The sequence below is a fragment of the Meleagris gallopavo genome, chromosome 12 (assembly GCF_000146605.3).
Source record: "Meleagris gallopavo isolate NT-WF06-2002-E0010 breed Aviagen turkey brand Nicholas breeding stock chromosome 12, Turkey_5.1, whole genome shotgun sequence".
Taxonomy (NCBI): Eukaryota; Metazoa; Chordata; class Aves; order Galliformes; family Phasianidae; genus Meleagris; species Meleagris gallopavo.
The window spans coordinates 12,497,123-12,510,538 of NC_015022.2; the positions used below are offsets into that span (position 1 = coordinate 12,497,123).

The 13,416-nt window shown below is 46.3% G+C and overlaps 1 protein-coding gene across 5 annotated transcripts in view; it reads left to right on the plus strand.

Annotated features, from left to right (window-relative positions):
- The window catches only part of NTRK3 (neurotrophic receptor tyrosine kinase 3), a 178,200-nt gene that overhangs the window by 24,100 nt on the left and 140,684 nt on the right, over positions 1–13,416 (plus strand). For all 5 annotated transcript variants that reach the window (XM_010717488.2, XM_010717489.2, XM_019619510.2 and 2 more), the window contains exons 2-3: positions 617–691; positions 1,568–1,639. In XM_010717488.2, coding sequence (XP_010715790.1) covers positions 617–691; positions 1,568–1,639 — 147 coding nt within the window. The remainder of the gene's footprint in view (positions 1–616; positions 692–1,567; positions 1,640–13,416) is intronic.

Sequence of the window (13,416 nt, forward strand, 5' to 3'; positions counted from 1 at the left end):
TTTTCATTCTCCATAACATACCTGCTCGAGTGCCCCAGGCGACAGAGGAATTTATAATAAAGGCACGGTTTCCAAACTGAGTTTGGCACTCTGCTGCCAGCAGCGCTTCCAGCTAGCAAGGACCAGCACCCCGTTTGTCCACTGAAGTAAGAGAATGGATAAATATATGGCCTTTTTTCCTTTCCTCCCCCTTTCAGGCCCCATATTTTTGTTGAGAAGTCTTATTTACTTTCACTCCTCTTGAGTGGCACTGATGTGCTTGGAGAGAAGCAATGACTTTACCAATGGTGTACAATGGATCGGTTGCATTTCCTACACTGAAAATTGTGGGTAAAACCATGTTGGTGGTGTGTTGTTTTTTTTTTTTTCCCCCCCTTGGAATACAGGGAACACAGAATAAAAAGCAGCACGGGAAGCTGCTTATTTTGGCAGCGTGGTGCATACCCCATGTATCTGGGGATATGTCTGCTGAAGCCAGAGTACATTCAGTTTCCAGACCTTCTGCACGTTGAAGGTTTAGGCTATAGCAAAAGTGAACGTGATACTGTGTGCTGCCCTCTGAATGGGCAGAGCCATCTGGATGTGCCATAGCTGAGCCTTTCCTTCTCTTTCACAGACACATAGAGAACTGGAAGAACTTGCAGACGCTGAATGCTGTAGACATGGAGCTGTACACGGGACTCCAGAGGCTGTGAGTATGTCTTGCATGTCGGGAGGAGAAGTGCACTGGGCAGTCCCTTGCTTCCTAAGCAAATGGTTCCCTCTGTCTCTGCGCTGTGGCATTCAGAGCCTGTTTAAGCTGCTGGCTCTGCAGTGTTTTGTTATGAAACTTCACAAAATGGAGATGAAGTGCTTTCTGGTCTTTACTGGATCTGGGAGGAGGAAGATTGCTAGCTCCTGACAGCTCTGTCAACACACATCAACCCTGACCTCTCCTCTCCCCCGCTGTTCTGGTGCTGGGCTTGTGCATTGTTCTGACTCATTTCAGTCTCACAATGTGAATTTCCAGCTGTCTCTGCCAATCCTTCAATGCTGGGCTGTTGGTTCTCATTTAGTTTGGTTGTTGTGTTAGTGCTGCACAATAAGGAAATGGCATCTCCCTCTGCAGCCCTCCTGGTTTCAGAAGAGCTTGACCTTGTGCATCACAGAGAAGCTGAGGCCCTTTGCCTGAAAGTAGTTTTCTTGGTGCTTGGGAAGGCTGGGTACCACCCGGGTATCTGAACCCCAACAAACTGCATGCTAAACACCCATCCTGCATGCAGACTGATACAGTTCTCATCTTGTCAAAGCAAACAGTAAAGGGGCATACTGTTGTTTGCAGCCCAGCAGCTGCTCTGTGCTGAGCCTGTGCTGCTGTGTGTCAGCTGAAGCTGAAAAGCTTGATTTCCTCTGCGCTTGAGGAGGTTGACTGGGGTGAGATGTCCCTGCTTAGGGACTGGAGGGCTCCCAGCATACTTGCTGTGGCACTGCTGCTCCCAGTATTGGGCACTGTCTCTGGTGCTTAGCACAGGGCTTTAGAGCGGTCTTCAACGTTGATTTCATTGCTGCCCTCTCATTCTCTTTCCAGGACAATCAGGAACTCAGGACTACGAAATATCCAACCTCGCGCCTTTGCCAAGAACCCTCACCTGCGCTACATGTGAGTGCAGCCACCTGCTGTCCGTGTCCCCTCTGCTCCCTCAGCAGGGCTTCGGTCACAGAGCATAGCATGAGGGAGGGGGGGATGCTGAAGGGGAAAGGGTTGAGAGGTGGCCATCTCGTTAGGCAAATCCTGAGGCACGTGGCTGTCAGATCTCCTAATGAGTGGCTTTGTGAGCTGGCCTATTGGTGGGCGTGAGGTAGGGCTGGAGTAGGGGTGTTGTGAGTGCTCAGCTCCCTGGGCATCCTTAGCCATCAGGTATAGTGTCCCAAGGAGTTTCCCTATGCTTGAGGCCAAGGGATTTCTTCACTGGATATCTACTCGCCTTCCCAAGGCACTGAACAAAAGCTGGAGTACTGTGCAAGTTATGGAAAGTGTTCATGAGTTTGAAATGTCTTGACAAAACAACTGTGTCCAAGATAAAGCCTTCTTGGCTCTGGCACGGATTAAAAGAACAAAAAAAAGTTGGTGAGAAGTGCACAGCTTTGGGTTTGAGCTGGTGAGCTGGATGGAGAGCATCCCTGTGTTTTAGCATCCAATGCCAGCAGCCTTTTTCCGTGGGGAAAAATGGCCGTAGAGCACAGCCATTTGACTCTGTGGGTGCATGTGGCCATTAATATGGAATGCTACTGGTGGAGGGAGATAGATACAACCTGCAGAGCCAGATATATTTGTCTTTTGATGTATGCTCAGAGATTATTTGAACTGAAAACCCCAGAAGCTTCCTTTTTGGAAAACTGGTTACAGTTGCTAAGTGACGGTAAAGTACTTCCTAAATAGGAGATGTGCAGTACCAAAGGGCATGAATAGTTAAGGGCATTATGAACAAACATGAGGCCTTTCTGAGTTTTAAAAGTGCATATCGTGTTATAATATTACCTCCTTAACACTCACCACAGGGATTTCCCCGATTTTCGTGCTTTATTATTTTGATTTGTAGCATTTGTTTTGTATTTTGTGTAGCTGTTTGTTACTGGGAAATGTTCTTTCTGAAGTACCTCTCCCAACTGATTTTTTTTCCAATGTAGTTTGTCAATTGTGCTGTTGCAGTTTATTCATTTTTATCTGTTACATACATAGCATTTGATTCCTGATGAAATTAGTTTGGTTATCATAGGAGTGTAGAAGGAAATATGCTCGTTTTGAATCCGAGTGTGCCATTAACGTGTACACATACAACTGTTACTGCTCTCTTAGAAAACATTTGTTTTTTTTGTCTTTTGAGATTACTTTTGAGATGGAGGGGGGAAAAAACCCCAACGTATCCATCTTGTGTCAAAAGCTGAGGTTGGTATGTTGTGATGAAATATGTGTTTGTTTACTGCTCGGGCCATGTAAGATTGATCATGTTCTTAATGTCTTTCTTTCCTTGCTGTTTGAAGCTCGAGGCAAGGAAGTGCATTATGTGGTTGGTGTTTGCTGCTGGATTTGATGCTGTTGAGCACACCCAGCAATGCGTCCCAGTGATGTGTCCCTGGTATGTGAATGCTTTCAGTGTGGCTGCTCCTGGTGGCAGATTATCATCTCCAGGGATGCAGAGCTGGGTCTTGCAGGGAAATCTGCTTCCTTGAACTCTTACGTCAGGGTGCTGGCTTCTTTCTCCTGGGACTGTCCAATTCTGGCATAAGAGCATGGATGCTGCCCAGGCTTACAGACACCCGGTGCCAATTGGTTCCACTATGTGCCCATAGGGCTATGCCAGCACATCAGAGCATCTCGGCTGCTGCTTCTTGGAGAGCTCAGCTTGCTGAGAGCCTGACATTTTCTGAAGCCACTACACATAGGTGCCAGGGATAAAAGGATTAATGGAAATATCACTCTGCTGTGAGTCTTGGACTGCTTTAAGTGGGTATAGTAGCTGACAAGAGCAAGGGATACCATCTCGATCCCCTCATGGCAGAGCTGGCAGCAGCTGAATGTGTTGCAGGACAGTGGACTTAAGGCTCACGGGTGAGCTGTGTGGTTTTGCTCCTCCTTTGCTGGGTGTTTGGATGATTGCAGGTGGAGCTGAGATACAGACTGCACATCTCTAACAAACATCATAGAGACTTCACAGCCTGAATAAGGATAATCCTTGGCTGGACCTCGTGGGGTGCTGCAAGCTGGATCTGAAAAGCATGAAGCTTGTATACAAATGGCAGGGACTCAATTGCTTTTTTCCCTCATCTCTCCATGTTCTGGGCTGAATCCCAGCCTCCCTCTGAAGTGACTTTTTCCCAGTGTCTTTCATCAAAGCTTCCTCATCTCGGATGGACCAGATAGCTCTGCCTTCTCCTATCAGCTGCTATTTCTGGCCACTCCTTACTGCATGCGCTTGTCTTCAGATCCCAGCTGTGCAATCATAAGCAGATCACTTAGCTCTAATTGCAGGAGTTCAGGTTTGTAGGGGTTTAAAAGAATGGTTCTGGATGAGTTTGGTGTGTTCATTTAAATTCCATCCCCTTCCCTGTTGTAGGTCTTGGGCCATTGATTTCTTCTAAAAGTAGTACTGATGCTGTGTTGAAGAGGATGGATGTAAGTGATCTAAACTGAAAGTCATCCAGTGCATTTTGCATGCTTTCCCTGGAAGTCTTTTTTTATTTCTGTGCAAAGTTGCACTGGCAGGTTCCTGCTGCCATTTCTGTGCAGCTTTCACTGTCCCTTGGCTAATAGGGAAATGGTTGTGGAGAGCACCACGCGTGGCATGTGAGAAGCTGCAGTTAGAAGTTGTGGAAAATCTTTGTCCTGACTGCTCAAATCTGGGTAAATTGGGGTAGTAGACTGTGGAAATGTTTAGTGATGACACAAAATCTCAGTCGTTGGCTTGACATACACAAGAAGGATGATATGGTGCCTAAACTTGAGATACATAAACCATCTGAATACATATTTACTATGTTTCTGTGTGTAGAAAAGCTTATTGAGGAAAATGTCTTTTGTGCTCTTACCATGCCTGTTCTTCTCTTGGTAACATTGGTATTGCTCTGGCCAATTTAATTCAACTTGATAGGAAATTACAAGTCATGAGGATCTTTTTCATACAGCTGTCATGAAAATAGTCAGAGAAACAGTGCAGAGAGGTGGTTGTAGTGACCTGTAGAAAAGAATGCAACACGATCACAATCCTTATTTAAGTACTGAGAAGTCACCAGGAAAACCCAGCACTGGAATCGGTGCTCAGGAGAGGACAAGACCTGATTGCTTGCAGGCAGTGTGTCCAGCCTGCTGCTCGCAGCTGGGGTGGTAGAGCTATGCATGTGGGAGAGGAGATTTCCAGCAGATTGTGCCTAGGGCTAGACAAATTGACTTCTGCGGTGTCTGAGTCTCCCTGTACTGGGAAGCAGGTACTTAAGAGACTGTAATTCCCTCTAAATGTTTTCCTGAGCAGCTGCATACTGGGCCAGCCAGTCAGGAGGCACTGTGTTTGCAGAGGGTAATTGTGCGCACCTTATTTATTGTGGAGGAAAGAAAACAAATTAAGGCTGTGTAATTATAGAGACAGGCACACTTTTAAATAAGGCTTAAGTAGTCAGATTTCTATTTAGAAAATTAATAATTGCCATTTCTGCCTGCGTTTAAAGGCTCTTCTTAAAGTGTCTTCTGGATGTTTGTATGTGCTCTAAATGGGTTTGTGGGCTGGCTGAGACGCAGCTCCTATCAAAGAGCTCTATCAGCACTGCCTGCCAGAGCAGGGATGAGGTTGAGGATGAAGATTTTTTCCTCTATTTTTCACCCAAGCATCTTAAGGATGGGGTCTTTGGGAAAAGCCACAGTGGGCTTTAGGAGTACTTTGTGCTGACTGCAACTGGTTTTTAAGTATTATATGGGCAGGCCACTTTCTGTTCTATACAATTTTTATATCTGTGTGATCCTATCAGTGTCTTTGCTATAAAATTGAGGCTTGAGGATAAACTGGTGGGTGCTGGCAGGAACGTGCACAGACCTCCTCTGACTGGTGAAGTGTGAGCTGGCTGACGAATGGGACTGTTCCTATAGGTAAACCCACAGAGTGGTTAACCTGCAGTACCCTACGACCTGTGCTGTTGGTTGTATAGCTTGGAGGGTGGAGTTGGCTTGGGTGCCCTGTTGGGCTCCTGACAGTTGTGTGGCATCACTGTTCATTGCAAGGGATTTGGACTACGTGGCCTTTAAAGGTCCCTTCCAACTCAGGTGATTCTGTGGTGTCATGTGAACTGGTACTTTGGTGTTGGAAGTAGTCTGCAGCTTTCACATGGGAGTTCCCAGAGGCACGTTGTGGCTTTAGTCTTTGACAAGGAGGAAACTGGGCTGGGTCACCTGAAAACTGAGGTAGCCAAGTAGCTCAGAGTTGGTGAGGTGGTGTGCCCTTGTCTGGGTGAGGAGCTATGAGATACGGTTTAGTAACTTGTGGTAGCAATGGTAATGGGAGGACAGTTGGACTAGATGATCTTGCAGGTCATTTCCAGCCTTGTGATTCTATGATTCTTTTCAGTGCTGTTTTGGGACAGCATTTGAAGCCCTCCAGCAGCTGAGGCTCGCATGATTACAAGGGCTGAGGGCAACAGGTTTGCAAGGCTGGCAAGGTTCACCTTCTTTGCTCTGTGCATCTGAAAGATTAATCAAGATCTCATAATAAATAAAGAAATAAACAAAGTATCAGACTTTGAATTACTGCAAGTATAGCATCGGTCTCTCAGTCATGGCTTGAGGGTTGTTTTCCTGTCCTTAGTGTTTAATGATCTATTGCCTTGCTCTAAAAGAGCCACTTGTGTATATATGGCGCAGAGTTAAATGTTCTCTTTTGCTCTCTTCCTGTAAGCAGCTCCGTGCCCTGTGTCTGCCTGCAGTCCTTTGCTCGATCCTGGATGTGCTATTACCCTTTCTCTCTCTTCTTGATGATTTTGCCACGTTTTGTCCTTTCATCGCTGCACTGCTCTCATATCCATCTTGGCAGCCTCCTCCTAATCCAAACTGTCATGTGTTAATTGCTTATGTTTTCCTTTCTGTACTCCTGAGCTAGTGCAATCTGACAAGTCCTGTGCGTAAGCTGGGGCACAGCAGATGAGAGCTCTTAGCTCACTGGGTATGAAGTAATGTGCTTAACTAGACCATCTCCTTGGTAGTTTAATGTGCTTTATTTTGCATTTGCAAAGGGCTAAATAGGAGTTGAATTTTTGCATGACTATAGGACAAAAAAATAATAATATGAGAAAAATTAAATAGTCTTTCACTTCCATTAGGTGAATGTTCCTTCATTATCTCTAATCAAGCAGGCAGTTTGGGTACACAATTTGATTCATATTTGTACTCTAAAGAAGTTACCACCCCACCACCTTCTAACAGTGAGCCTCTGTGCTGTGATTTACTTAGGAGGCATTTTCCCCTGTGTCTCTCTAGTTGTTCTGTAAAATGATGGGCACACTTAGAGTGCAGTCACCAAAATAAACAGCAGCAATGTCTCCTTCTCCATAAACTTTCCTGCTCTGACTTTCTATCTGTTCTGTTCTCTGGATGCCGGTGCAGAGCAGGTCCTTGCTGATATGCTAACTGACAGCAGTGGTTTGGTGGGATGTTTATTCCCAGTCCTTACCTCAGGTGACAGACAAGCAGCTAACTGCAGTTGTTTGTTTTTCTGCAGCAGCAAAGGTGGGTTCTGTGTTTTAGCAGCCATTGTGAGCAAGGCTAAAGGAGATTCCAGTTTCCTGCAGGACTGTGGCTTTTCTTCAGGCTGGGTCAAAATCGTTTGACTTGTATGTGGAGGGCTGGGTGTAGGATTTCTGACTGCAGGCTGCTTCACTCAGCTCAGGAGATTTTTTTTTGTATTGTAATAAGAGGTGGAGCAGTGATTTTATGAACTGTGTACTCCAATGGGGCTTAAGACAGAAACTTCCTAACTTGAGCACTTTGCACCTTGGAGCAAGACCTGTTCTGCCTTGATTCCCCACCTGAAAACCTGGAACAACAACACTTGTTTTCTCTCCTTTTATTTGATTTATTTGCAGTATAACTCCTGGTACGATTTCTAGTGATATTTGGCATTGAATTGTGGGATGTGGTTGCAATGTAAGATGAGCTGTAATAATACTATCACAAATATTTGTTGCCTGCTTAGATTCTTATGTCATGCCTATTCCTATGTACCTGGTTTCTCAGGATGTTAGCATGGCTTTCTCTCTCCTTCCTTTCTTCGAAATGTTGAGATGTTTCTAGCTGCACTGTGTGTCTATGGGGATTTATTTTGCTTTCTGAAGATTGATCAATTGTTTCTTGGAATATATGTGATAGAGGCAACTGCTGTTCTTTTCTAGACTGCCTTTCCAGTCTCATTTCTACCTTAATAAACAAAAACTGCTTGGGGATGTTCATCCTCTGTAATGTGTAGTCCTTGATGCAACAACAATGACCTCATAGATATCTTGTGAGCTGCCCTTCAAAGAGAGGCCTAATATCAGGTGCTGTCCTGAAGATGTTGTGTGGCTGGTTAAATCTCACCGTATCTTTCAGCCTCTCAGAAGAGAACACCAGCAGCACAGAATGAGCTGATTCCAGGAGATAGGGGACTGACTATGACCAGATCTTGTTTCTAGGCTCTTGGGGTCGCTTCATAATGAAAAGATACTCCAGAAACATCCTCTGGCTGTTCCTCTTAATTGCTCCCCAAAACCTCATTTGATTAGTTTTGGTATAAGGTGTGTCTTGTCTACCTGTGCCAGTGTAAGAGCTACTGCATAGGGAGAAGGAACTTCCCAGATGGGACCTGAGAGCATGGAAGCCTCATGGAAAGCTGCTGGGAGAGTGAGCAATCATGGTGGGATGAGTGAAAGTTAAGTGACCACACGTATTTTGATATTACATTACTAACAATACAGTTCCAAGGATGATTTTTCCCTTTTTTTTTTTTTTTAATGTACAGGCAGTAGGTACTGGGGCAGAAAAATAGAAACATTCAAATCATATGTTATTTGAGTAATAAGATACGTCAGGGCAGGAATGATGAGATATTAATCCAAGATAGTGTGTGACTAGGCAATAATTTAAATGTCATGAGTTAAGCAGTTGTGTGTTTTATTAGAATTATAAAATTTTATTAGGAAAATGTAGGGGAGGAGGGGAAAGTTTCTCACCAAAACTCCCTTCATTTGTATTAGGATGAATTTTGAATGATCAGATGCAAGACACTGAGATGTTTATAAGGCTGCGAATAGGAGCACGAGGTCTTTGTTTTCGAGGTGCTGTGGGTGATGGGAGGGCACAGGTCCGGTCATCAGACTGAATCGCGGTGTGCCTGGTGTCCCTGCCGCTCAGTGAGTGACGCGCCGCCGTTCAGCACCACGGACAGGGCCCTACCCGCCGTCCTGCCCGCGCTTCTGCTTCCCATCCTCCAGCCCAGCCCCAGCCTTCGTCCCACTGTCCGAGCTTCTCAGTCTCCCAGCCTCCAGGTTTTCAGGCCTCCCTGCCTCCAACCCTCCCGTTTTCTCTGCTTGCAGCTGGGCTTTCCAGCTTCCAAGCAGCCCCAGCCACCCTGACTGCAGCACAGGCGTTTCCTGCTTGCAGCCAAGCTTCTCTACTTGTGCTGAAGCCTTGTGTTTTTCCTGCCTCTTGCTCACACCTGGCTGCAGGTGCAAGCTGTGTCTGGCCATAAGGTTTGAGTTCACCTGAGGAATGACCTGTCTGGTTTCACTGCCAGCAGCGCTTTCAATCTTCCATCTTTTCTTGTGTATGAAGCAAATCTTCTGAGATGTCTGTTTGACAGATGCAATATAAACTTTCTGAACTGCAGTGGCTCCTGGCACTGGCTTTGTTCTGCAGCAGGAATGGAGTCATCCTGCAGCACTGCTACCCGGCAGCTGTCTGTGGGTTTCTCACATGAGGAGTTTGATAGGAGAACTGCCATCTGACCTCACTGTAACCACAGCTTATGGAGCTTGGTTAAATGTTTGTTGAATCCAGTTGTGCTTGTTGGTAATTGTGAGTAATTTGCATCTTGAAATAATGAAGGAATGCCTGCTACAATTTGAAGCACTCCACACTTCATGGTGATTATGCTTTTCGTTTGAAAATACTCCTGACAGTGACCAAGGTTTGGAGATAAAGGGTAGAGGAAATAAACTACTTTTTTTTTTTTATGTACAACATGTTTTGAGAAGAAATATACAGCCCCTTTGTTCAGATGTTCCTGTGAATTTTTTGACAGAACTAATTGCTAAGGACAAAACATGTTTCTGCTTCTGGTGTGGTTATGAGAGATGATTGCAGTAAGCAGGATTTGCTGGACCCTGGCTACCTCTAGTAGCTGTAGGCATCTCTCTGCTCGGAACAGTACTCCCCTGCGTGTGCTCAACTGCTGCAAACAGACACATTTCTGCTCCAAACCCCATGCTCAGGTGTGCCCCTAGGTGCTGCTGCTGCCTCCCTGCTCCCCATCCCCACGGATCCTTGGAGAGAGCTGTGAGCTGGCTCTTTGCTTGATGTTGTCTGTCTCCCAGGTTGAGTGTTTATCTTGCCATTTGATGAGGCGTAGCTGGAGCATATCAGCATCACCTCCTGCTGAGGCCAGGAGCCTCTGTGATGCACGGGAGGTGTCAGCTGCCAGCTCTACTGGCTGACAGTGCGTTCCCTTTGGTGGAGTGTGGTCCCTCTGGAAGGGCATGATCCCAGCTCTGCCTTCTCTTCCCCACACGTGCCCCACAGATTTGGTCTTTAAGGGTGGGTGTCATAGAATCATAAAATAGCTTGGGTTGGAAGGAACCTTAAAGGTCATCTGTTTGTCCAGCTGCTTGATCCCAAGCTCTGCTGTGCTCAGCAGGGATGTGGGCTGGGTGCTGTGGGCTAATGGCAAGCTTTCTTTTCATTAGCTGTTGTAAAAACAGCTCTTTGGCAGCAGCCTCCTTTTCTGAGCCTAGGAAGACTGTATTTCCTTTTATCTATAATTTAGTGAAGTGTCAAGCCACAGAAGTTGCAACAGTAATAAGCTGTAGAGGAAACTTATTTATTTGCTGAAAAGGTGGGTTTCATTCCAGGGCTGTGGCTTTTTCACACTTCTACGAGGGATGATGGCTGCTCGTGCAGCCTCTCTTGCAGTGTATTCATGCAACCTTTCTTAGGAAGCTCACAGGCTTTCCAGCCTTTTCCCATGTGGTTTCCATGTGGAACTGGGGGTGAGCTGTGAAAAATGTCATGGGGAAAATGGGTCTGAAGAGAAGGAGGAGGATTGATTGGGGTAGGGAAGAAGCGTGTGTGAGTTGTATGGAAAGTAAGTGGAAAGGAAAAATGGGTTTGTTAGAAAAAACTTAGGAACAGTGCTGCTATATTAACCAGAACCTTCCTCTCATCCTTCGACATGGCTTTGGAGCCAATATTAGAGTCTTCCTAATTATTTTTCTTGGACGAGTTTTGCGATCCTGATGATATTAATTATTCTTAAAGGTCAACAGCACTCACTTGAATCCCCTTCTGTTCTATCATGTAATCAGTTAATTAATTGGAAACCATTTAGCAGTGTCTGCTGAGAGCTTAGCCTGCCTAATGCCCTGTTGTTTTGCTGTTGCTGGGAGATATAGGCATGTGTGTGTATATGTATATATAAAATATCTATACATTTTCATACTCTTCTTTTCTTCAGAGCCTCTGCTTGCAAATTCCTCATCACTGTCCCAGACTCTCTCTGCCTCTGGCAGCTCCCCAAGGCAGACAAATCAGTGCTCAGGCATAGCTGTTACTGTTCCCTTTACTAACCCCTGCAAGAGCAGTGTGTGAGATTATTCAAGGCTCATTGATTTCTGGACATTCAATTAAATGCATGTGTGGGAGAACTATTTTTAATATAAATTTGAGGCGAGAGCCCTGCAACAGCTGAGAGTACAGCCCTCACTGGGGAGGGGGAGGGAGAACAAGACCCCATCCCAGGGCTCTGCATTCAAGGTGATGAAGTCGGGACTCTTGTGTGCACCTTGCCTAGATCCAGGCATCCATGGGATGCCTGGAGTCTCAGCACTGAAAACAGGAGAGATGCAATGGGAAACACGTGGAATTGTGGGAGGGTGTGTATCTGCAGTCTGGTGCCCCTGTGCGTATGGAGATGCTAGGAAATGCCCCTTAAGGTACTTTCCGTCCCGTGCTATCTCCTTGCGCTGTGTCTCAGTTCAGTAGGGGTGATTTTTGTTATGCAGCCGTCTGGTTTGCTTGGTCCTGCTGGAAACCTGCGAGTGGGAGGCATTCCCCGGCTGTTTTCTGTTCCTATCTGGAAGAAACATGCAATTTGAAGCAAACAAGCAGGGGAAAGCCAGCCTCTTGCTGGAGCTGTCAGCTGGCAAACCTTGTTCTCAATCAGCACCACTCTCCAGTATCATTGCTGGGTATCAAAGCAGGAGAAAAGCCCAGTGTATGGTTATTCCAGATGTAATGGACCTAAAATGACTCCAGCTTGGGCAAGAAGTGGAAAGACTGATGCAAAGCATCTCTGAGGATATCTCAGCTGTGAGAGGACAGCCGTAGGGAAGGGCTCTTGCCTGTTGCAGATTAATTTCCTTTTCCTTAAGTGGGAGATTGGCATGCTTTGTGGATGCTGCTGAACTCTGCCCTGCAGGGAAGCTGGCAGGCAAAGGGAAAGCAACTGCAGGGCTGACCTTGCTTTTAACCTTTCCTCGAGTCCTCTGGGAGCCCAGATGTCTTCGGAGAAGAGCAGTATAAACAGCATGCAACAACAGGAGGGCCAGATCCCCTCCTTTGATCCATCTTGAAGCACAGAGGATGATATTACCCACGTCTGCTGTCCACTTCCCATCTGTACCACGCGCCGAACCAGAACCGTGAGCAACAGTGAGCTCTGAGGGATGATATGTCTCCAAAAAAGCTTAGTGAAGCTGGGAAGTTCCTTGAATGATATGAGCTGGAGGGTGTGAAGGCATCGTGGAGATGGCCTTTGAGGGCTCAGGGCTGGGCTGCAGGCTGTTGGCAGAGGCGGTGGGAGGAGAGGTGTGGAGCAGATGTGCTGGGAGCTGCTGGAGCCATGGTGCCACACGCCCCTGCCCTGCTGTGCTCTGAAGCTTCTGTGTTACTATGCTGTTATTTAAAGAACAGTGTGGAGGAGTCACCCCTCTCCACCCCTTTCCATCCTGTTTCAATGGCATTTGAGTTTTACAAAGTATGATATTGGAACTAGGAGGCACGAAGGGATGCTGGGCTGCCCCTCTCTGGTATTGCATCTTTTGGGCATGGTGGGTGGCAGGGCTCCCACTTTTGATGCTGTCCTTCAATGCTAGGGGCCTTGACTTTGGGAGATTATCACAAGTTCTGGCTACTAGCACAAGAAATAATTTGGGGGAATGATATGATGGAATGTGATACGAGTTTGGATGTCTTGTAAAGGATTGTGCAATATCGTGGATGTGTTTGGGAGCAAGGAGGGAGTTACGGTGTCCAAACTCACAAAGGAAGCTTGAACCTCGATGGCTATTTTATTATGCTGTGTCTAGGACCAGCAAAGACTTGGGCACTACTGACTTACCTATTTTCCATGTATCAAGCTTGTGTGTGCTGGGCACTCTCTGATGCTTTGTAGGCTCTGGTTCAGGTGTGTCCTGCTGGGGCTTTGTGCTGAGCTATGGGGGATTTCAACTGAGTCCAACACTTGCAGAGTCTGCTTTGTGGTGAGGTCTGTCTGTATTTCTACAGTTCCTGGGACTGGCTGGGGATAAATCTAATGCATTAAGGAAAGACATTCAGTTTTGGGGAAGGCGTCTGGAGATGTATGATGTATGCCTCATCTCTAATTTGTGTCTGGCCCTTGTTTGAGTTCCTCCAACCCTGGCTGCTCTGTT